Source organism: Dromaius novaehollandiae, chromosome 2 (genome assembly GCF_036370855.1).
Source record: "Dromaius novaehollandiae isolate bDroNov1 chromosome 2, bDroNov1.hap1, whole genome shotgun sequence".
Lineage (NCBI taxonomy): Eukaryota > Metazoa > Chordata > Aves > Casuariiformes > Dromaiidae > Dromaius > Dromaius novaehollandiae.
This window is the reverse complement of record NC_088099.1, coordinates 57,642,282-57,666,299: the sequence shown is the minus strand read 5'-3', so window position 1 is coordinate 57,666,299 and position 24,018 is coordinate 57,642,282. Positions and strand designations below refer to the sequence as shown.

The following is a 24,018-nucleotide window of genomic DNA, read 5'->3' as shown; positions in this document are numbered from 1 at the left end:
ACTAAGTATGTGCGTGTTCATCTGGAGTGGAACTATTTGTTCCTCTCAGTCTGTCTCTCACTGTCCCTGAAGGAAAAAAAAAACAACCCCAAACTGTTCTTCGTAACAACTGGAATTGTGAATGAATGTCAGACTGCAGGAAAGCTACTGAAACCTGTTTCAAGAGGTTCAATCTACAGCATGTCACTGCCTGAAAACTTATTATATGCATATTAGACCTGCAAACAAAACAACCTATCTGGTCATTTGTTTCCCATTAGCTCTTAATTTTCTGCTCATTTTACCGAAGTTGCTGTGTGAATTCAGCACATACTTCAGCTGCAATCAGTGCTGCTACAAGCACTCCCTGGTACCACTGCAAGTTGAAAATTTAAAATCCTTCTTTCCTGATTCAGATCAGCCATATTCCAAGACAGATTAGATTTACATTACCAACAGGACATAAAAATACAATTATAAGTACGATTCAGGCCAAAAAAAAATCTGAAGGATGGGGATTTTCTGGTAATCAGTGGGTGTTTTGAATGAGTAAAGACTGCATGATCATGCCATTTGTCATAAACGATACCAAATAAATCCAGTTATTATGTGTGTTTAAGAAAGGGGATGGATTTTGGATATACTTTTGACCTTCTATATATTGCTTTTGTACTGCCTAATTGACACCGAATTATTTCTGATTTTCACTAATGTAAACTGAAATCAAAATGGAATTTTATTTTGTTTCATATGTGTTAATACCGCACTTGCAGAAAAGATGATGTGTCATTCATTGTAACTTATTTTTAGAAGTCCCAACAGTTTTTAAAAGTGTGATACACTCTGCACATAAAGAAGCTATGGGAGTTGGACAACAGCAATATGATTCATTTGTGAAGAGCTTTAGAGGTATCCCTAAGTTAACAGAAAGAGATTCCAAGAGCTCTCACAGAGATTGAATTAAGAACTGTATCCTCCACAAAAGGATTCTGAATCAAATGCATTTTCCTAAATTTGAAAAAAAAAATTTGCACATAGATTACCTGATATTTCTTTGGTATGAGAGAAGAATAAAACAATTTGCTAACTAGTAATTAAGTATCTGGCAAATACTGTATCTGAACTAAATCAGTGATATCTACATCTAATAATATCTATATCTAGCTATGCAATAAAACAAGTTGGAGTGTGTCTTCCTGACTCATAATGTTTGCTTTCAGTCTGATCTGAAGTTCTGTTCTTTAAATGGGTACACAGATCACCACCAGAAGTTGAATCCACGATATTTTGTCATGCTAGACAATTAGGAGTTTCCATTAGATAATTACCAGAAGTATGTCTCATACAGGAAAAACAGTCAATTGCTGATGTAACTGGATTAACCAATCCAGTGCAGTGATCCGGCCCCCTTACTTTTGACAGACATAATTTTGTGACTGTAGACATGAGAAGTACAGTATAAAGCTTCGCATTATGAATAATACAAAGAGGAACTTGAGCAGTTCTTAATGCACAATACAGCAGTCTCCTTCTGAGAGTGAGGACTGGAGAGGTAAAAACTTTAAATCAGTTTTTTTCTTTTAAAACTAGAACTTTTAATTAAGGTGCATGTTGTTGCATATTGTCATGGATGTATGGAATGAATGCATACACAGAGCTTGGCAGCTCATGAAATTTTATAGAAAGAGTCTGAACCATCATTTCTATATTTTTAAGCATGAACATATATACATGTACGTATGTAAGTATGAACGAACTATATATAGGTACAATTAGTAGACTCGCTTTTAGAAAATAATGTTTTATGTAAAGTTCTGCTTTAATGTTAAAGCTATAATCATCATGGCATGCAAGTATAATATGCTATATCTATAAGCAATAGAAATTATGTGTAAGTGTAAGTGTACCTAACATATATGGCAAGCAATGCATACCCCGCATCAAGAAACCAAATATACATATCTATATTTTATGTTGCTATATGCCTATCCCTTACTTTTCATCAGACACTGTTGGGATAGGTGCTATATGAGAACTATAAATAACTGCTCTAATTATGTCATCTGTTAATACATCTAATCATGAATGCATATTTTCATCTCAAATTATTTTTTCATCCAATTAAACTTTTACTTCTATTTCAAGCTGACTTTCAGACTTCATATAATTACAACAGACTTTGGGCTGTTCATGAGATCCAAGAAATTTAGATGTATTATAGTGAGGTTTGTGTTACAAAGATGTGTTTATAAGAATGGCTGCGGCGTTTATAATGCTGACAGACCCGTAAGTGTAACAGTATATAACAGTATAGTAACTGAGGTCAGTAAAACACAGATGACGGTGTGCTGTAGATGCCTTATAACAGTGAAAGACTTATAAAAAAGCTTAATTGAAAAGGACTTGCAATATGTAACATTTGTAAAACTTTGGTTGATTGTTCAGTTACTTCTGTATGTTTCATTTACTGTAACTATAATTCCTTGCCTGTCTCTCAGACCATGTGCCTGTAGTCATCTCACAGAAACCAGAGAACTTTCAATGCTTATATTTATTAGTTACTCCTTTCCACTAAAATACAATGGTTGACAGTAATACAGTGGAAGTGGCATACTGGCTGGGTAGGAGGTAAGCACACCTGAGAAGACAGAGGTGTGCAAGAGAGAGACTGAAAGAAAGGGAAAGAAAGAGGGTGAACACTAAAAAAGCAGAAGCTGCTCTAAGAAAAGCTATAAAAGTTAAAGTGCAGTGTGGAAAAACCTCAGAAGTTTGGCTCCGTAAGCCGTAGTTCTCTCCTCCTGCATTACCAAGCCCAAACTTAAGGGAATTTGCTAACTTTGTCCTTCCTAGATAAGGAACAGAAGGGAGGCACTGCAGAATACAGAGGCAAAATGAAGTCACGACAGTGACACAGGGAATGCCTTCTCGGTGTAGGGGCAAAACCCTCGCTGGCATAAACTGGCAAGGATGTACCAACACTTGCTGAAACTCTGGCTCCTGGTAGTATTTTAGATTGCTTTTCATTTGCAAAGTCTTACTCTAATATTATGATTGCTCTGTGTGGTTTAAATGAATGAAATGAAAAGTGCCTTCTAGCAACAATGGGCCAAATGTGTAAGATCTTATTCAGCCTTCACTCAGACAAAATTATTATTGGCATTGATGAGGGATTTGCCTGAGTCAGGAGCAAGTATAATTTGGCCAGATGACATTACACTTTTCATCTTCAAAGCATTTTTCAGGCATTACTTGATTAAACCCAAACCTAAATATATCTGCTTGAGAAATTCTAGGCATAGGCTAGGGCAGAAGCAGGAATATTTCTGGTGCAAGGGCTGTACCTAAGCATGTCGCAGATACGAGCACCACCACCTCTCGCTCGGGCTTTCAATGCCTCGCTGCATCCTGCAGCTGGAGAGTGTATGAAGTATTATATAGCCCACCAAACAACAGCGTTCTTTTGCTCCCGTCAGATCTCTTGCCAGCGTTGATAACCTCCAGCATTTAAAAGTGAGCAGAAAAGATCTTTTCTCTTACACTCGAGGCAGAATAATGTTCTGCCCCAAATACTTTGAGCCCCTGCCTTCCATCCCCTCTCATGCACAAGCTATTTAACATCTCTTGCTATCTCTAACAATACCAGACAGGACCTGGAGCAAGGTGCTCATTATTAAAAGGTTTCACTGTTTTCATTCATTCATGTCTCCTCTGTTTAGTCAAGCCAGTGATACTGCTGAAGGAATAAAACAAACAAAACAAAAAAAAGAAAGAAGGAAAAAAAGAGGGGGAGGGAATGACAGCCAGGAGTCAAACAGGAAAAAAAGAAAAGGAGTAAATTTACAGGAAAGAAAAGAGATTTTAGAAAGGGGGGAGGGCAGAAAATATGAGTAGGGATATTTGAAGAGAGGTGTGTGTTAGGGGAGCAATGAGCATAAGGAAGCCAGCCTGCCTGTTCCTCCCCCTTCCTAATCATAGCCTTTACTCACAGACAAAACTCCCTCCCTCTCTCATTCACTCACTCACTTTAGGCCAATCCGTCCTCTCTCTCTCTCTCCCTCTCTCCCTGTGTCTCTCTCCTACTCTGAGACAGAGTCAGAACTCTTCTCCCTGACAGCCACAAACATCTACAGCACTCATTGCATGCAGAGAGGGAACCTGCAAACAAAACTTCACAGAAAACTTTTGGTTCTTTTTCCAGAGAATTTGCTGAAGAGAAGGAAAAACAAACAAACAAACAAACAAAACAAACCAGCCCAAAAAACAAAACAAAACAACAACAAAAAAAAAACTGTGCGTGAAGGGGGAGGAAAAGCAGGGCCTTTTAAAAAGGGAATCACAACAACTTTTGCTGCCAGGATGCCTTTGCTTTTGAAGAGAGGATTTTTGTTGGTGCTTTGCTGGATTATAGTGAGGAGTTCCCCAACCCCAGGATCCGAAGGGCACAGTTCAGTCACTGACTGTCCATCATGTGCCCTTGCCACGCTCTCCAAGGATGTGCCCAGCTCACAGCCTGAGATGGTGGAAGCAGTAAAGAAGCACATACTGAATATGTTGCACTTGAGGGACAGACCTAATATCACCCAGCCGGTGCCCAAGGCAGCACTTTTAAATGCCATCAAGAAACTCCACGTGGGAAAGGTGGGAGAGGATGGCTATGTGGAAATAGAGGATGATGTTGGAAGAAGAGCCGAAATGAATGAAGCTGTGGAGCAAACCTCAGAAATCATCACTTTTGCGGAATCAGGTGAGTGCTTAAAAAAACAAAACTGTAAAATATCCTTTTTGCCAGAACTGCAGTTAACTTCTTTTCTTCTCCTCAACAATAATGTTTTCTGCAAGGTTACAGGAGAGGGCTTGGGGGGAGGGAGAAGGAGGAATGGCATTGGGGTGGGGGGGGGACTGAGAAGGAATTTGATTTTTCTGACTTAGTCTTGGCTACAGATTACACTTGCTAAACACAGACAGCCACACAGTGAGGAAGCTCTCTAACCAATCTCGAGCAGAAAGTCAGGCTGCAAAGCGGTCCTCCAAACTGTGCTTGTGAAGCCAGAGTACTTGCATTAAAGTACTGGATTGCAGGGCTGATGGTGAAAGAAAAAGGACTGAAACCTTTTGGAGAGTTTCTAAAGACAGAAAGTGAGCTTTGTACTCTTTGAGAAACAACCCTTTCGTGTAAAAATTATAGTGGAAGCTACAAAATCAGATGAAGCAGCTTTAACTTGTGGAAGTGAGGGGGCAATTCTGTTTTTTTAATTTAACACAGCATCTTCGGCAATAAAGAGTTGCAGGGACTGTCAGATGACTTCCATAGAACTGGACAAGTTGCTGTAGCTGATCCAATTTGTAATACAGACTTCTGCATACTGGGAAAAAAAAGGTTTTGTCCCTAAATCACTCCTGCCAAAAAAATGTAACCTTCATAGGGTGTATTTTGAACTATTTCACAGATCTGTTTTCTCTGATTCTTATATATTAAGAGTTCAGAATATAGATATTCACTAACTAATAGCTCAAACCCAAATCATCTGCCTATAGGAAACAACTCTAAAGTTCTATTTTAATGTCTTGCTCCTAAATGAATATGACCGGAACTCATTTTAAGTCTAGGTATATGTATATGTTAGTATACGTGACTACGCTTATACATGCATTGATATCAATATTTTGCAATATCTTTGCCATCTAACTAACAGCAACTTTTTATGATGCTGTCTAGCCAAAGCATTTTTCCTGTTGCCAAGACGGTTTTAAAAGAATGTCATTGTTTTGTTTGGTGCAGCATATGGTAGGCAAAGTATGCAAAGGAACTCCAAGCATTTTTGTTTAAAAGTTTGCTGCAGCAGTATAAACAATTAAGACAACACTCAGAGTTTCCAGTCCTGAAAACCTGTTGACTCAGATGTTCTGTTTGCAGGAAAGCCATGCACAAGAAGTGTGCATGCTTTTAAGAGCAGACATTCCTGCTGGCTGTCCGACTTCCAACTGTACAAGGAGCCCTTGCCTTTGGCGTCCTTGTCAATACACGCGTTATCAGTTCTTTCACTAGGAAAGCTCAGGCTTTTCCTTTCTTTCATTCCCTCCACCTCAGTAAGCAGACAGAAGATGTCAATGCAAGTGATCATTAGAAGCCGGGGTGGCTCGACCGTAGTTTCGAAACAAGTTTCTAAAAGCAATGAAATCTCTAGGCTATCTACGAGTTGGATTCCCCACCTGGTTTTCAGCAGTTCGCTCTGAGCACAGTGAAACACATATGGCATGAACAGTGGTTTCTCTTCACTGTGTGAGTCCCAATCATTTGTAAACACATTATTGTCTCTCCTGAGCTCTGACACAAAGGAATTTGGAATTTGATATATGCCTACTCAGTACGACACCCTCCAACAGCAGCTCCTGAAGCCATTGGCTCGCGGGGTCACGTGAGCAGTGAAAATCGTGCCATTGCCCGCACACGGGCCAACAGTCCAGCCACCAATCCCCCACATTGCAAACTACCCAACGCTAACACGTCAGTTAGTTTGGTTTACATACCACTGTCTTACCACTGCCAGCCAAATTAATTTACTAAGCCTTATTCTATAGAGCTGCCCTGCTGAACATCTTGGGCACACTCTGTATTCTCACAGCTTTCCTTCCGTGCTGCTGCTCCCTGCTTTGTACTAACCCCATCGGGGAGCCAGGGCAGGAGCCTCCGGCAGGCTGCTCTGGCCCTGGTTCCCCTACCTGCTAGACTTTTCTTTGGGAGGAGCACTTAAAAACCTAGAAACCAAGTTCTAGGCATTTGGCTTGTAATGGAAATGTTAACTCCACTTTCTGGAGTTTCTGCAAGCTACTGAAACACCTCTTTCATCCGTAGCTATTCATATCTGGCATCTCTCTAACATCAATAACCCACCGTGCCTTCCAGGTGCTAACGCTGTAACAGCGTGAGTAAACTTTACCTGGGATCCCTTCCACTCATGCACCAAGAGGGTTAAGTGTCAAATATTAAAAGAGTATGATTTGTCCTGTTGAGGGAAGCGAGGCAAAAAGAAGTCGAGTGACAAGTCACATAGGCAGTATGAGGAAAAAAGACAGGAATAGACTACAGCTACATGGACAGTCCCCACTGTCTGCAAGAACCGAAAAGAGCGGGGAAAAGTTTTAAGCGCCAAGCGGGAGAATAAACGTGTTACTCTTTCAGTGAAATTAATGTTCTTCCTGCTTGTAATGTGAAACTCCCACCATCTAAAATGAGGGGAATAGGAAATCAATGAAAATGAATGGAAACATCTCACATGGTATCAAATAAATATCCATGGAAAGAGAAATAAGAAATTAGGGGTTTTGTTCCTTTGGGTATGATTTGACACAAGCCAGCCATTCGCCCCATACCTTTCAGAAGCCGCATTTACTACTTGCTTTCATTAAAAAAAGTAGTATTTCCATCTTTCATCAGCCATATCCTCAGACATACAATGAAATGAAGTGAATGAACAAACAGTGCCCTGTGCATGTGGCTTTGGCTTGAGACTACTATTTTATAAAATGGACTAAAATTCAAACAGGCATAGGCTTCGGACAACTGGAGGGGAAACTAAATGCCGTGAATTTGTCTGAAGCACAGGTGTAGTTATGTGCAGGAAATCAGCAAAATAGTTGGCAGGTAGTTTTCACAGCTAACAAATCCAGGCAGATCTTTGCAAACCTAATGACCTCAAGTATTGGGCAAAAGTTTACAAATGCACCCTACTGTCCTTTGGCACTCTTACAAGTAAAACACAAAAGTGATTTTCTACTTGCATATCAGACTAAGATTACTAACCTCGATTAGTTCTGCTACAAGTGTAGCTGTGCCAGAGCTCTGTGGCTTACTTCAAGGTCTTAAAAATTGTCTTTTGAGGAGAGGGATCATATACGCTCTTGACAAGCAAATCCAGCAGGTTCTGAGATGATAGCCAACGCTCATAAAATACAGTTGGCTACTAACTCTTTCATTATTTTAAGCAGATAGCTTATTAGGCAGACCTGGGATTTTGCCAAGTGAATTTGATCCTGGCAACTGAACTACCAATGAAATGGGTTGCTAACATCAGCCCCCGAGAGGGTGATGGGAGTTACTGGGAGGAAATACTGAAATCCAAAAGCTTATAATTAAGAGAACTGTCAGGAAGAAATGAGAAGTGTGACAGCTATTTACACAGCTTCTCCCTTTTTGTATCGCTCCGTACTGAATTCACGGTGAACTTATCATTTGATACCTCCACTCCTGTGTGCATACACGCACATACACACTCGCATCTTTTCCTAGGAAAATACCTAGTCCTATATGGAAAAGCGAGCAGTTCAGGAGGGGGAAAAGGACGGGTCATTTCTGCCTCATATCATCAATTTTCTTTCTCAAGGAAATCTACTCAATGGCAGGGATGTCTGTGCTGAATAACGAATGGCCACGAGAGGGCACACTCCAAAGGCTTTTTGCTCCATGCAAAGCAACGTCCCTGCAAGCCCCTATTTTACCTAATTGGATCCTGAATCCCAGAGAACTTTATGCTTATCTGTAGCTTTTCTGAGTGGAGCTCTCGTTTCGCTCTTCTACTTTATTTAAAAGGCAGAGATTCACTGGGGTGGAGAAGACTGCAAGTAAAATAAAGCAGTGGAAGGAAACAGGCAAAGGGGAGAAAGATAAAGCTGAAAAACTGCAGGGTGCTGAAGTTCTGGGAATCTAGAGACATCAAAAATGATTATTATTATTTTTTACAAGATATTGAGAAATGTGACCATGAATCATCAGCTGAGCTGATTTTCTCACATCTTTTTTTAATGTAGTCTCCTTGGCTTTTAGAAAACAAGCCTCTTTTCCCCTTGATTTTGCTTTTTGCTTTGACATACTTTATCAAAGATTTCAAGTTTAACAAATGAAAGCAAGTTACTTCCAGAAGAAGAAAGCCATTCTGTATTAATCTGTTTCATTGTATCAAAATATGAGAATTCTCTGAGGCTGGCTGGTCTGAGAACAATTTGAGAAAGCACAGACGAATCTGAGAAGGTGGGAACCAGTTTCGAAAAACATACCCGAGAGAGAGAGACAGAAAGTACTCTGTGTGTCCATCTCTGTGTATAGTCATGCGTACAGTTTTGTATGATAATGCAGCTAGGTATATGTGAATATGCATTTGCCCATATGTGTGTGTAAGCGCGTGTATGTTCATACATATGGGTATGCCAAGGCTCGCATACTTATGTACTGATATAGCTGTACCTGCAGCGCTGTGATGCGAATAGATTCCTGCATATAAATATGTGCATTCAGGTGCCTGCCTGTGTGTGCAGGATACATTTTTACACAGCATATGTGTAAATTCATGCGTGGATTCATGCCGAGGAATTCTTATGCCTAGATATGTCTATATGTGTATGAAAAGTCAGTCTTGTTTAATGCAACAGAGCTGTACAAAAGGTAGTTAAGTCTACTGGAAGCAATTGCAAGTTTTGCTATTCAGTTCAGTGCACTTAGGATTTGGGCCCTAGTGCACAGAAATTAAACATTCTAGTGAAAAGTGAGTGGCAGCTTCTGATCCACTTTTTGTTAGAATTTTAAAAATGTATTATGAGTTTGTACAAAGAAATTACTCTCTCTTTTAAGAAAAATGAAGACTCAATATTACTTTAACCTCTAAATATGTTATTGGTGCAATTGGCCCTAAACTTTCTTGGAGCTGTTTTAGATGTAAATGCAAAGGCAGGTAACAAAAAGCCAACCAAACAAACACCTTTTTTGTTTTTAAATATTTAAAGCCATGTGGGGGAAGGGCTTTCAATTTGGAAAGAACTCTAAGTTGTGGATGTAAAGTGCTTCCCTCTTGACAAAATACCAGAGGAGAGTCAAGGTTCACCCGAACTGAATTATTTCACATTTTAAATGACCTTGCCAATGCCCCTTTGGGATCATTTTCCAAAAAAAAAGTGTTTAAATAAGGTTGCTGCTGCTTTTCCCCCCACAAATGTTTGGGGACTAGTCGTTTTTCTTATTTTTCATTTTTGGTTTATTTTTTCTTGCAGTAGAAATCCCCTTTTGCTTGCAGCAAAGGGTATGGGAGCATAAAGATTTGGTGCTCGTTATTTGTGTCATAACTGCTCCTCCCTTTGTAAGCGGCAACAGTCACCCAGCCAGGGAGGCGAAACAAAACTAGGCAACTTAGATGACCAGTCACATACGAGGGGTAATGAATAATTAGAATAAATCATTTGTCAGTGATCCACAGGCTGAAACGCATTCACATAAATGGCCACTGCCTAATCACAGTAATAACACATTTGTAATAATCAGTCTGCCTAAGGGATAATTGCTAGACGATAAGAGTGCTAAATTCACGGAATAAATTCTACACTGTGAACAATTCATGCAAACTCTAGTGGTCACTCATTAGTAAACATTTTGAGCAATTATCTTTCAATAACCATGCTCTTCTCTTCACTCTCTTTAGAGGAACCTTTCTAGTAACCTATTTTTTTTCTGTTTCCTGGGGAACGGAAATGAGAAGTGAAGAGAAGGATGCTTTTGAATGTAATTACAGATTGGCACGCAGTACAAATTCCCCCAAATCTAAACATAGGCTGTAGTAAAGTTAGCAACTAAAAAAGGAAAAAAAAGCTTGCTTTGTATGGAAAAACAGCTCACTTACAGTATAACGTAAAAACAGCTCAAAATTAAGCAGCAGTGAAGAATGGAAATTTAAAGTAACAGCACCTTCTTATACAGTGAGCATTTTCTATGTGAAATTTAAATATTGTGTATTAAGATAAATTAAGAATAAGTCATATTATAATGTCAGGAAGTATAACGCACTTTCATTGTGAGAAAAGCAGCCATAAGCACTTAAGAGCATATGGTTATGGAAAAAAAATCATTTTATCTATCCTAGCATTTTATTCAAAAAAAGCTCCTTTTAGTTCTACAGCTTAGACCCTCCCTAGTACATGTATATAGATTAAACTAACGGGGTCCGATTGGGAAGTACCCTGTAAGTCTCACATCAAGAGGCTTTGACTGCTCACTTAAAAGCAGCAGTACTGCAGGCGGGTCGCAAGCCTCGGCAGCTGAGTGCGCGTTAGCAGCCAGCTCCCGCCGGAGAGAAGGGCACCCGGGCAGGCGCCTCTCCGCTTCCCCGTCAGGTGTCTGTCCCAAAAAGCCACGTGAGTGCCGCTGGAGATCAAAACCGACATGAGCAAACTCTCATGCCATACATACTGATGCCAGGCTTTCTTTCCATTCAGTAACTCCTGCCATTAAACCCGTTATCATATATGCCTGACTTCTTAGGGCTTGGCATTTTTCACCATTTTTCACAGTACTGACCAGGGCAGCTAGCGCTGCTATGCGGTTCCCCTGCAATCATGGCCTCTTGCCTCTCCCAGCAGTGAAGTTGAGAGGTGGCCTCTCCAAGGTTTTGGGAAGGGGAGAGGAGGAAAAGCAATCAAACCGGGCTTGGAGTAGTCCCTTGTCTCCTTTTCCAGCTGCTTTCTACTATGCTAACAATCCAGGATGTTGACACTGCAGTTTATATGAGCGTTGAAGTGATGAAGGCATTACCACTGTTGGGCTGTGGGTCTTTCCACATGAGTCAGGCAGGAGGAGCAGGATGATTAGAAATGGAAAAAGACCCTTGCGGATCAGCCGTGGCAGATGAAAAGTCAGGACAAAAGGAGAAATGAAGTATAATTATGCAGAGATGTCATCCCTAACTTTCAGTAAGGTCTGCTTTTCACTTTCAGTTAGATGAATAGCAAGTATTTCCAAAGATTTGGACAAGGTCATTAACTTGGACCAAAAAGGAAAGACTGCTAAATCTCCAAGCAAAATTTGGGGAACATGAAATACAGCATAATTTTTATCCTGGAACACTTGAAGAAATCATTTTCTCGTAGTCACAGAAACTTTCAGAAATACAGATCCTGCTCTAACGCGAATGTGCACTCATACTAAGCCAGACCCAGGGGTCTTAATTCAGTTTCAGCACAGGCCAAACTGATTTCAAAATGAGCTTGTCTGAGCACAGTGACCTTATAAAGATGGCAGGATTCATACCATTTGTGCTGTGTGATCGTAACACATGAATTCTGAACGTGGAGAGAATTCAGAAAAGCTTCATTTTTTTCCTAACGTGAGAGCAATTGCAGCATCCCCAGCCTTGCTCTATAAGGGTCTGAGAAAGGGAAAGAGTCTCTTAATTGTTATAAAACCTTTTATTAATTATGCAGGTTTGAGGACTAAATGTTTTGTTTTGTGCAGAAATATTAGGCTCATGTAAGCTTTCTGCATCTTCTTTCCTTAGAATCTGAATCAACCATTTGTGTGTGAAAACGTAGCTAACAACATACACGGAGGCTGTTATGCTAGTAGAACATGTCTTATGCTAGCTTGCTCAAACTCGGGAGCAGGGCAAGGAAAAAGCGATGCAAACATATTCAGACACTCTCTCCATACTATTCTAATATTTCTAGTAAGGAGAAAGAATTCAACTTTCACACATACAGGAGCATATGAAAAACGAATTAGCAGAGTTCTTGAGATCTTGTTTCTTTCATGTAATATCTGTCAAAGAGTGGTTACATTGCTACACTTCTGGGCCAGTGCATAAGGCAATATGAATACTTACTGCTGGAGGTATGTCACTTCGCAACTATTTTCAGTTCCCACTAGAATGGAAATAACAGAATGTAAAATATCACGCATTAGCACTTAGCAGCATTAAGTTATTCTGTAATCCAGGGCTGTCCAACCTTTCTGATCAGACGGGCCACACAGCTTCTTCCTCTTTTGAGGAAGGGCAGCACACCCCAGCCGCTCTCCTCCGAGCACACAACCAGGCCTGTTGTCCATGTGTAGCAGCTCAGTCTGAACAAGCTCTTTTTCCCCAGGGCCTTCCTAGGGGAGGACAGTAAGCAGAAAAGGGCTGGAGGGAGAGTCCTGGTGGCAGCAGCCTGCTCCTAGCCAGTACCCTGCCTTTGGGGATGAATGGTCCTCACAGGCCATGAAAGTATCTAATATAGCATAAACTTTATAACATCTCTTATTATACCGCCAGGCTCTTGAATCAGGCTTCCTTTGCATTTGAGGACGCTCGTTGTACACCTCTTTATGCACTGCATCTCCAGCAAGGAGGGGGGATTAGTGCCAGTCACACACCTTCTGCTCTAACACAGCTGCCAGCTTTGCCATAGTTTAATTTCTAGAATGGAAACACTGGTGTTAGCCCATAAGGGCTAAGTACTTACCTTTGAATCATTACTTAATGACTCTCATTTAAGAAAAAGAAATAAATAAAAACCTCCACACCATCCCACAGTATCGATCAGCTCGCTCTGTCTTTTCTGTAACACTCTGTCCTCTTCTAAGGCCCAGCCCCGCTGGTTCGCTTAGCTCCCTGAGAAATTCATGTAACCCGCTCTGGAGACAGGTATCAGCGAAGTCTGTGAGAAGCAGTTAACACAAACCATGTGTTTTCCTATCTCAGTGACAGTTAAAGTCTACAATTTCACACTCTCACTTAGAGGGAAAACAAAAACAAAACGCTGTGCCCTTTGGCCACTCTAATTCAGAAACGTCTGTCTCTTTGACCTGAGAGTGCCACCAGGGAAAGCTGAATATGTCAGTGCCAGGACTCCACAGAGAAGGAAAGCAACAGGTAGCTCAAGGAGCAGCGTAGCCTGCGTACAGACTTTAGACACCAGGGACTCTTGAATTCTCAAGCGAATGCAGGATAGATGTCTCCTGTAACCTTAACCCACTTCTGTCTCATCTTAGGAACGGGGGGAGCCAGGAGACAATTAGGGAGCTTGTACTTTGTGTAGGTCTCTGATAACAGAAAGCAAGGATGATAGCGTTGCTGCCACAAGCGTGATTTTTTTCGGTGTGCTTCTACCACTTCAGTTTTGATCACCACTTGCCCCTTTTACAGTGCAAAATTCTGGTTCCCTGAGAAACAAACTTATTGCACAGGGAAACAGATTAGGAGCCGTGGGTAGATTCAATAACAGGATCAACTGAAAACTACAAATATTTCTATCTAATTAAGGTCAGGTATCTCTGTATTTCAAATCTGTGATCCCAGGCCATCCTGGCCTCCATACTGACAAATAAAGAAAGAAAGAAAGAGAGAAAGAAAGAAAGAAAGATGCCAACATGGTTTTTTCCTTTTTTAAGAAAAAAGTACCTCTCTTAAAAAAACAATAAAAAACCCCAGCTAATTCATTCTCTCTTAACTTCTTCATGCTCTAGTGATCAAATCATAGAACAGCCCTCATTATTCATTCCAGCTTCTGCCAGAGATATGAGCTCTGTATCAGAGAAACTCCCCCTCACCATCATAATCAGCATGATGACATCTCAGCAAGTTGATACAATTATGCCAGAGAACCATCCCCATAATTATACAGTTCTTCTTTAGCTCATTTCTCAGTATATTCACCATTACTATAATCACAGCGAGTACAGTGTGTTAAATTAAGAACAGGATCTACAGTTAAATCTCACAGAATGAAGAGCCTGCCTGCTGTAATTCTGCAATTCTTTACAAAATAATTCTGTAAACCTCTCAAAATTGAGGCCTATATTTTAGCATTTCTTTGTTTTTGTAACAATTGACATTTACAACTCATTTTACGACCCACATGAAGAATGGTGTTTTACAGAGGGAGAAAGGACAGATCTTGTTCCCACATCATTCCCAAAGAATTGCCAAAGAACTGGTAGGACTGGCACTTGCTCCCCAACTTTTGCTATTAGGCACAGATCTGTATGTGTATGATATATGCTCATGGACTGTCTTCACAGAAACATTTTTGCATTTCGACTAACAGCAATCACAAAGACAGCTCAGGCAAATGAACTCTTAGCAGCTTCTAATGCTTATTTGCCATGAAATGTTTTACATAAACCAACATACAGGTATCATCATTACTATAACAAAATGCTTCAGTTAAAATACTATACTGGAAAACAACAGGCAAACACATACTTTTCCAAAGAGGAAATTTTCCCAAAAGAGAAAGGTAAACTTGGCAGAAAAACTGAGGAGAGGAATGGGTGAAGGAGGGTTAGAATAGAAAAATCGGAAAAAAATTAAAAATAGCAAAGTAGGAAACCTAGGGAACTTCATGCCTGTGGTGACAACAAAATCTCCCTAACAGAATGCAAGCAGACATACTAACTAGTTCTCCCTGTCTGTTTTCATTTACCAAATTAGGCACACCCAAGAAAATGTTGCACTTTGAGATTTCCAAGGAAGGCAGTGAATTATCGGTGGTGGAACACGCTGAAGTGTGGCTCTTCCTGAAGGTCTCCAAGGCCAACCGGAGCAGGACAAAAGTGACCATCCGCCTGTTCCAACAGCAGCGGCAGCCAAAAGGCAACTCTGAAGGAGCAGAAGAGATGGAGGATGGAGGGCTGAAAGGTGAAAGGGGCGAGACTCTGATTTCAGAGAAGGCAGTGGACACGCGTAAGAGCACTTGGCACATCTTCCCTGTCTCCAGCAGTGTGCAGCGACTCCTGGATCAAGGGAAGAGCTCCCTGGATGTGCGGATTGCCTGCGACCTGTGCCAAGAGACTGGAGCCAGCCTGGTGCTACTGGGCAAGAAGAAGAAAAGGGAAGATGACGGAGAAGGAAAAGAAAAGGAAGCCGGAGAACTCACTGGGGAAGAGGAAAAGGAGCAATCACATAGGCCCTTCCTGATGATGGTCGCCCGGCACGCTGAGGACCGCCAGCACAGGCGGAGGAGACGAGGCCTCGAGTGTGACGGCAAAGTCAACATCTGCTGCAAGAAGCAGTTCTTCGTCAGCTTCAAGGACATAGGGTGGAGTGACTGGATCATTGCACCTACAGGTTATCATGCCAACTACTGCGAAGGAGAGTGCCCCAGCCATATAGCAGGCACATCTGGTTCATCGTTGTCTTTCCACTCCACTGTCATCAACCATTACCGCATGCGGGGCCATAGCCCCTTTGCCAACCTCAAGTCGTGCTGTGTGCCCACCAAGCTGCGGCCCATGTCCATGCTGTACTACGACGATGGCCAGAACATCATTAAGAAAGACATACAGAATATGATTGTGGAGGAGTGTGGCTGTTCATAGGCACACGTGCACGCAAGACCCTTCTCTGTTAACCTGAGAAGCAAATATTGTAAAAGCCCAAGAAGAGGAAAGACCTGACATGGTATAACCTTTTTGAATGAAACAATCAACTGAAATAAAAGCAAAAACAAAAAAAGAGAGAGAAAAGAGAGAAAAAAAAAGCTGACCTGAGGAGGATCAGAAAAGACTAAAGATATACAAAGGAAGAAAAAAGAAAGCTTCATGACCAGGGCTTGAGTGAGATGCATTTGAATGGCGGTATGGGTCGGGGATTTCCCCTTCCTTTCAGTATGCTCCTTATCTTATTAGATAGTATATTAAACATTACCTGTAACAAGGGGAGTTATGTTCCCTCCCCTGGTTACCCATCAGTTCAAGCCGTGGTAGCAGCTCATCTAACCTGCAGCAATTTGGACTAAGTCCAAAATGTCATTGAAATTCCTTGAAAAGCCATGTGTATGAACACTACATTCACTGGCACTTTCCCCCCACAATTTACCAAGGAACTGAGTACGTGTGTAGTGTCTGTATGGATATATATGTGGCTATGTATTTATATACGTATCTGTATACATACATACACTACACACATCCATATACTTACTTATATTGGTAAAGGGACAATAATGTGCAGGTGTATACACCTTCATCTTCTGCACTACATTTACAAAAAAAAAAAAAAAAAAAAGGAAAAAAGGAAAAAAAGAAAAGAAAAATGAAGAAAAAACAAAATAAAAAATAAAAAGAACGAAAGAAAGAATAAAAGTTACATTTTGTAAAGGTGCTTACAACATTAGAACTATGCAACCTAGTTGGTTTGAAACTGTTTACCTGTGAGAGAAAGAAAAAAAAAACAGAAAGACTTTTTTTTTTAAATGGAAGTAACTTGTTTTAAAACAAAATTCTTCAGTGAGAGATACTTGAAAGGAACATGTTTGTCCAGTTACTGGAGCCAAACATTTCTATATTTTGTAAAAAAAATTTTTAATCGTTTACTATTTGCACTACAATGGTGTCTGACCTGTCTAATCCTTATTTAACAAACATTTGCAAGGGAGGGTGGTTGGGTGTGGGAAGGGTTGAGAGCTGCACTTATTGTGAGCTATACAAGAACTGCTACAGCACACAAAATAGCTATTTTTATTATTATAATTATTATTATTATTTTATACCTTAAAAAGAATAGACACATACACCAAAGACATTTGTGCGAGCCTCTAAAAAGTCTGTTTGTGGTTGGTACCATTCACCTGTAATAAGTTAGGGTTTGAATTAAGGGTCAGTGGATTGATTACATTCAGGCTAGTATATCTGTTAACTAGATAAATTCAAATACTGCCCTCAACAGAAAATTGCAATTCGAAGTTAGCTCTGGATTTCAAAAGCCCAGAAAAGCCCTGGGATTTGGATCCAAGGTGCCTGGATCCAGTGCCCATCTAGGTATAATTGTACTCATTTTGCATGTACAACACTAAGACTCATCCCTGCCGCACAGCACCTGTGCATTGCTGGGAAACAACTTTATACAAGCGATATACATATATATATATGTATATATTTCTGTATGTATATATGTATGTATACACAAGGTATAAGCACTTCTGGCTTCACTTTAATGTTCTTAAAACAATGAATGTTTGTGTGCAAAGCACAGTATATTAAAAGGTTGTCTGTTTGTTACTAATATGTGGGAGGGACATGTTCAAAATAGTATCTGTGTGAGAGAAACCTAAAGTGCTGGTGTACACTTCGAAAGTACTGATGTAAAACTGCAAGCAGCTTTGGGCCCTGCCCACCATCGCCCCGGCAAAATGTACCGAAAATGGAAGTTGTGGTAGGATTTCTGTTTTCAATGCCGTCTTTAGTGGAAGACTGGCTGACTCAACCACCACCCTTTAGCACGGCAACTCTGAAGGGGGTTGCGCGTTTAAGACCTAATTTTCAGTGTCAACACCTAACCTGAAGGGTCCAACCCATAGGGCATAGGTAGATAGGTTGTTAAAAAATTCTATCGCTGCCGTATTTAAAAGAATGTTAAAGTTACAACATTTGTCTTTGGCTAGGGGGAGATGAGAGGAGGGAACGGGAGAAACCTTGAGGCCCTGTTTACACTGAATTCGATAACCCTGAGCCTGAAGCTCCAGACTCTCACGGGTTTGCAGGACCGAGCCCTTGTTAGGTGCCTTCTGGTGAGGGGGCTTCAAAACACCCCTCACCGAAAGAAGCGCTAACACAGCTCCCCGCCTCGTTGAGAGCACGGTTTGTGAAAAAAGAAAAAATTAAAAAAAAAAACCCCTATAGCACAATTTAACCCAGTCACATTGGCTAGGGATAGCATGTTAGCACCTTCATGGCGAGAACCATGTTTAAACAGTGTAATCAGGGCCTTCATTTTTGTCAGCCAAAACTGTTTGTGTGCGCGCATGTGTGTGTTCTCCATGTCTGTGTGTGTGCACATGTATGTGCGCGTGGGCGCACATCCATATTTGTATGTATTAATAGAGATTTTTAAAAAAAGAAAAAAAAAGAAAAAAAAGGCAGAAAAGAAAAAAAAAAGCCCTTTCCTCTGTTGAATAAATATCAACATACATGCTTATAGCTGAGTTTTCTATCTAATTTATTCCACAGTATTTAGATTGCATAGTACAGCTAATGGGTTATACATTTATGTACTTTTTATACAATGCATTTTTTACAGACTTGTTTGCAGTTTGCAAAAAAAACCCTTTAAAAAAATTGTAACAATTGGGTAAACACTAAATTTGTCACTAAAGCATTCTGTAAAATATCAAGGCTTTCTGATTTAAATTATTCACAGAAGTTTGTTGGGTTTTTTGTATTTTCTTCCTGGGGAGAAGGAGGGAGGGATGCCAAATGCTAGTAGGAAAAAAAATAAAATAAAAAAAGAAGATGCACAACTAATTTATCTTTATAACTTAAACAAAACAAGTTGCTGACCCTGCTTCACATGAAGCAAGTGGCAGAATTGCTGTTGATTTTTCTAGAAGCAGAGCCAGGCTCTGCAACAGCAGGGGCAGAGACATAGCCTATGACGGTTGTTGAAAAGAGGACCTTTTATTTCTCTGGGCTTTGCATCAGGCCTTAAAATTGTAAGTGTGTTATTGCAAAACCCTTACTGGTGTCAATAGTCTCATTGACCACTCCTGGTCTCCTTACAAGAGTAGTAAAACTAGTCACAGGAGTAAAGGTAAGCCAGATCGAGGCGCAGATTTGTTTCACTGTAGACAGTGCGAGGGGAAAGGAAGGATTGTGAATGAACAGCACCTTAGCCAGCAGTGGCTGATTTGATTAGTTAAAGCTGTTTTGCATCACGGTTGGTCTCTGACTCTAGTGGCGAGGGAAGCAGGTGAGATGGCTCACGTCAGCAAAGATTATGCTCAAGTTTGATTAGCTGGAGAGAATGGGAGACCTGAAATTCCTGTGTCTTCCCCTAAGCGACAATGGCAAAACTCCCATAGGCAGCAAGTGGAGTAAGATGTGGCTCATGGTTTTCCTGGCCAAAGCAGACAGAGCCTATAAAAAGGAGTTTGATACTGATGCTAATTTTGATGCAAGCTTTTATGTGGTGAATGGGGGCTGGTCCTGGAAAACATGAAACTAGCATGAGACAATTCCCGAGTGAGGAAAGAAAAGAGGATTTTAGATGTGGTGAGTGGGTTACATGATAGATACTCGCTGATTTGAAAACCTTCTTCTGTTTTCGGTGTAACTGTTCCTAAGCCCTGCTTTTTAGCTTTCATTTGTGTGTATACCATTCTCAAATTTTAAAGGTTTCTCCCTCCAATCTCTAGATTCAGTCATGGGGTTTTGATTTGTGGTCAGAATTATTTAAAGCAGGGGGAAATGAAAAAGTATATGATAAATTAAAATAAGAAATCAGGATGTTAATCAAGACTGACTGATTCCAGCAAAACATCCCACCCCTGATAATTTGGTTTAATTAAACCTGCATGTACTTAAAATAGCATTAGAAATTGTTACCATATTTGACCAGTTCTTCAAGGACATGCAGTCTCAGAAATAATTCTCCTTTCAGGTATTAGTATACCCCCCAAAAGCCTTTAACTACTAACACATTCCTTTCCATATAACCCATTTCCTGTTAATATTGAAATATATTTTCAGTATATATTTGATCACCAAAATGTACCTGTTCTGTGCCTCCACAATCTTCTTGCTTCATGGTTGACCACATTTGGTTGTCTTTCCCCCTCCCCAGGTCAGATGCTCACTGCATACAAGGCCTAAGGAACTGGCAGAAATGCACATTGAGAAGTTTCTTTGGGAGGGCTGAATGTATTTGTATTCTTGGGGTTTTGCAAAGCAAAATGCTTACAGATGCTTATAATTATTCTGCAGTTATATGTCACAGCAGAATACTGATATAGGGCCCAAAACTGCAGAACTGAACGAAGTGGGAGTTTTGTCATTGACTTCAGTAGAAACAGTCTCTTACCAATCATTGCAAAACAGTACTCCATCATAAATACCTGCTTCTTTGTATTTAGTTGTGATTCAAGCAATCAGATTCATTTAACTGTAACACCACAAGGCCAAGGAGAGGTGAGCAGCAATATCTCTGAGTTAGAGAACTTCAGGCATCCGTAAAGTCTGCGTGCAAAATGAAAATTTTTATGGACTATAGTTATTCATGTGGAATAGTGCCTTACTCTGTAAGCAATGCTGTTGATTTCAGAGAGTCTCCTTTCCTAGCAAGTAGGAACAAAGTGAGCAGAATCTATTTCTGGAGTGTAGGTAGAAGAGATGTGGTGGAAATTATTAAGTTCTTTAACTCAAACCTCATGTCAAAATTGTGCATCAGTATAAGAATCAGATGCTAATCACTTTCCTTAGGCTGAGAAGAACTTTACTCTCCATGTGCTCTCGTTGCATCACGTGTGGAGTAAAAAGCTGCTCAATATGAATAAATAACATCATAATTTGACCTTTCATGAACAATTAGAAGCAACATTTTCATGGGCAGAAAAAAACAACACTTCCGGGTTATATAGCTATTTATTTCTTGAGATACAGTGAATTTGTATTAATTCTCAATGGGTTTTTTCTATTTAAATGCTTTCAAAAACAGTACATTGACGATGGATTGAAGATATATATGTATATGTACATATACATATTATATATATATCTACAATATATATATACACACACAACAAATATATATATGTATATACATATATATATAAATTATGAAAGCCAAGATATTATGAAGCCTATTTTGTTTTTATCATTTTGTTTTGTTGTTGATATTATTATTATTATTATTATTATTATTGTTATTATTATTATTTTGCATACTACATGCAGTGCTTTAACCAATGTCTGTTTGGCTAATGTAATTAAAGTTGTTAATTTATATGAGTACATTTCAACTATGTCAATGGTTTCTTAATATTTATTGTGTAGAAGGACTGGTATTTTTTTTATTTACATTATGTTTAAAGAGGTAACAGTTTGATATGTTCTCATTTGTTTATATTAGAAGTTATTTATTTTCACAGCATTCCGTCTGATATTTTGATATTTGGAAGGCATGCTACCTATACTTTGTACAGTTAGTGGGCAGTATTCAGCAGCTCCCAGTAGATTTTTAGGCCCTTTGTTAAATAAAAGACCTGTTTGGGATTTTTATTTTAGATCTTTCTTATTGGTTTGCCAGGACCACTCAGCGCACTTATTGCCAGATACTCTGCCTGCGTGACCAATTTATTCCTACTGTATTTACCTAGGACAGAGGACCAAAAACACCTCTGGTGTAAGTCCAGTGACTTCAGTGAAGTTATACCAGAGATGCATTTGGCTCACAGAGAAAACGCTTGTGCAAATCAATGCAAAGAAAAGGCAGAAAGAAAGAAAGAAAGAAAGAAAGAGTCTTTGCATTTGGAAGAGGATTTCAATGTATTAAAAATGTTTGGGTCAGCTACTATTTTATTTTACTTTGTTCTTTTTGTTATCTTGCTCTTTCTTATACAACAACAGCAACAACACAAGTGAAATAAATAAAGGGAGTTTCACCAAGCATTGTGTAATCGTCCCTTAATATGCATTCCTGGTTGGGAAACATAGGGGAGCTGGGGAAATAACAGAAAAGTTTTACCTTAGAGGAGAAACACGTAGAGGCGTCTTAGGATCGACAGCATGATGCCTTCCTCTTTCGTGTGACTGTGTCAAACGTAAATTCACATTCATGGCCCTACATGTAATGGAATTTCAAGTTGTTCATTTCTCCTTGTGAAACGCATTGAGTATAAAAGATAAAGCCAATTGCATCTCCTCTCTGCCTGCAGGCTGTTGGGTCTTCAACTACCATCACCACAATTCCCTTGAATTAGCAGGAATTAGATGCTCACACAGATAAAAAGATAATTTGTATTAACAAGACAAAATTGCAGGGCTGTCAGTTCACATACACGAGGTTATAAACTGATTAGTTGTCATACGAAGTGATCAAAGAGGCCTACAGAGGCTGCTGATCCCTGATCTGAGCAAGAAATTATCTGAATACCCTCGTATTTGAAAGCAAAGTGTACTTACAAGGGGTTTTCACCAGTCATTGCATTCCTATGGTGATAAATGGGCTCCTGCTACATTCCAGGGGAGGGAGAATCAGGGAACAGGAATTTTGAGGTTGATCTTTAAATGGATTACTTGCACGGCGCTCAAGCAGAGGCCACAGCAGCTATTAGCTACCCTTTCAATAACCAGACTTTGAAAGCCTTTCTGCAAAGGCTGGAAAAGTGATTTGCATTCCTCTTACCGAGAGTAAGTTTTCAACAAATCAATGCAATCTTAGCTAGAGAAAGCCTTTGTCCCTAACAGTTCAGTAGAAACTAAAGACATGACTGAATATTTGCTTTCTTTCCTTTGTTATGATAACTATTATTATTATTGCCAAAAAGGACAAATCCAACTGGCTTTGGAAGTTGCACTAGCAAAATAAAATTAGAAGCGCTATTTCATTCAAAATGATGACTGATTAACCTGATATAAATGAAACTTATACTTCAGGTGTACAACAGGGAGTTCTCTTTCTCTGATATGTCATTAAGTGTAGCACTGCATGGGGTAATGCAGATTTTTTCCATTTTCTCCAGCTGTTTGATTTTTCTTTAAGAATGCTATTGAGAACTGTTGCTATTATATGGGCTTGTTGAAGTGCAGCAGCTCAAAAAAACAGGAGAGAGTTAAGAGCTGCCTTTTGCACTGGCAGAACAATCTGTTAAAATTGAAAAAAAAAAAAAAAACCCTGCCCCAAACAAATTAGGCTAAATTAATAATACACAGAGGCAGATAACAACAAATGATGTTGCAAAACAGATCCTCTACACTCAGTGTGGATTTCCTACCTCAGAGGAATGTTTTCACGCTGCTACTTGGGCTACTGAGTCACTGTGCTAGTTTCAGAGTATATCGTGACTTTTTTCCACGCTTGTCACAGGGCTAAGAGAGTCAGTGTTTTGGTAGTCTCAGTGGCTGCCCTCGGTGATCTCTTTCTTGAGTTTGTCTCAAGTCTCGAGTCAAGTTTGTCTCCCTGAAATACAACCATAGACTGATTTTAAAATACTGCCTAGGGCTCAGAGTGACCATACTCTTACGCTGGTGAGAGAAATACAGTACTGTGATCAAATCCATGGCTTGCAAATACCTGCCACCCAGCCTCTATGACCTCTGGGCATTCCATAGTTTCAGAAGAGTTATCTCGCACATCCTCACCATTTAATCACATTTCTTCTGTCTACTATTGCTTCTCATCAGCTTTGCTGGGTTTACATTGACTGGAAAAATAGTGCACAAAATTGTCAGCTGCTCGAGCATCCCAAACCCTCCGCGTAGGACAGAGAGGTCAAGGGAGCTGTGAGGTTTCCCTTTCCCCTCTGACAGCAGTC

General features: G+C 40.0%; 1 protein-coding gene across 2 annotated transcripts; it reads left to right on the top strand.

The window, feature by feature from the left end:
- The first annotated feature begins 1,402 nt into the window (after positions 1-1,402).
- INHBA (inhibin subunit beta A) lies at positions 1,403-22,151 on the top strand. 2 transcript variants are annotated; one of them, XM_064506603.1, is made up of 3 exons: positions 1,403-1,531; positions 4,178-4,723; positions 15,204-22,151. In XM_064506603.1, the coding sequence occupies exons 2-3, from the start codon at positions 4,336-4,338 to the stop codon at positions 16,088-16,090; spliced, it is 1,275 nt and encodes a 424-aa protein (XP_064362673.1). In that variant the 5' UTR covers positions 1,403-1,531; positions 4,178-4,335; the 3' UTR covers positions 16,091-22,151. The 2 variants fall into 2 exon arrangements, with proteins under 2 accessions (XP_064362673.1, XP_025977177.2); XM_026121392.2 differs by lacking the exon at positions 1,403-1,531 and having other exon boundaries at positions 3,963-4,723.
- Positions 22,152-24,018: the final 1,867 nt, after the last annotated feature.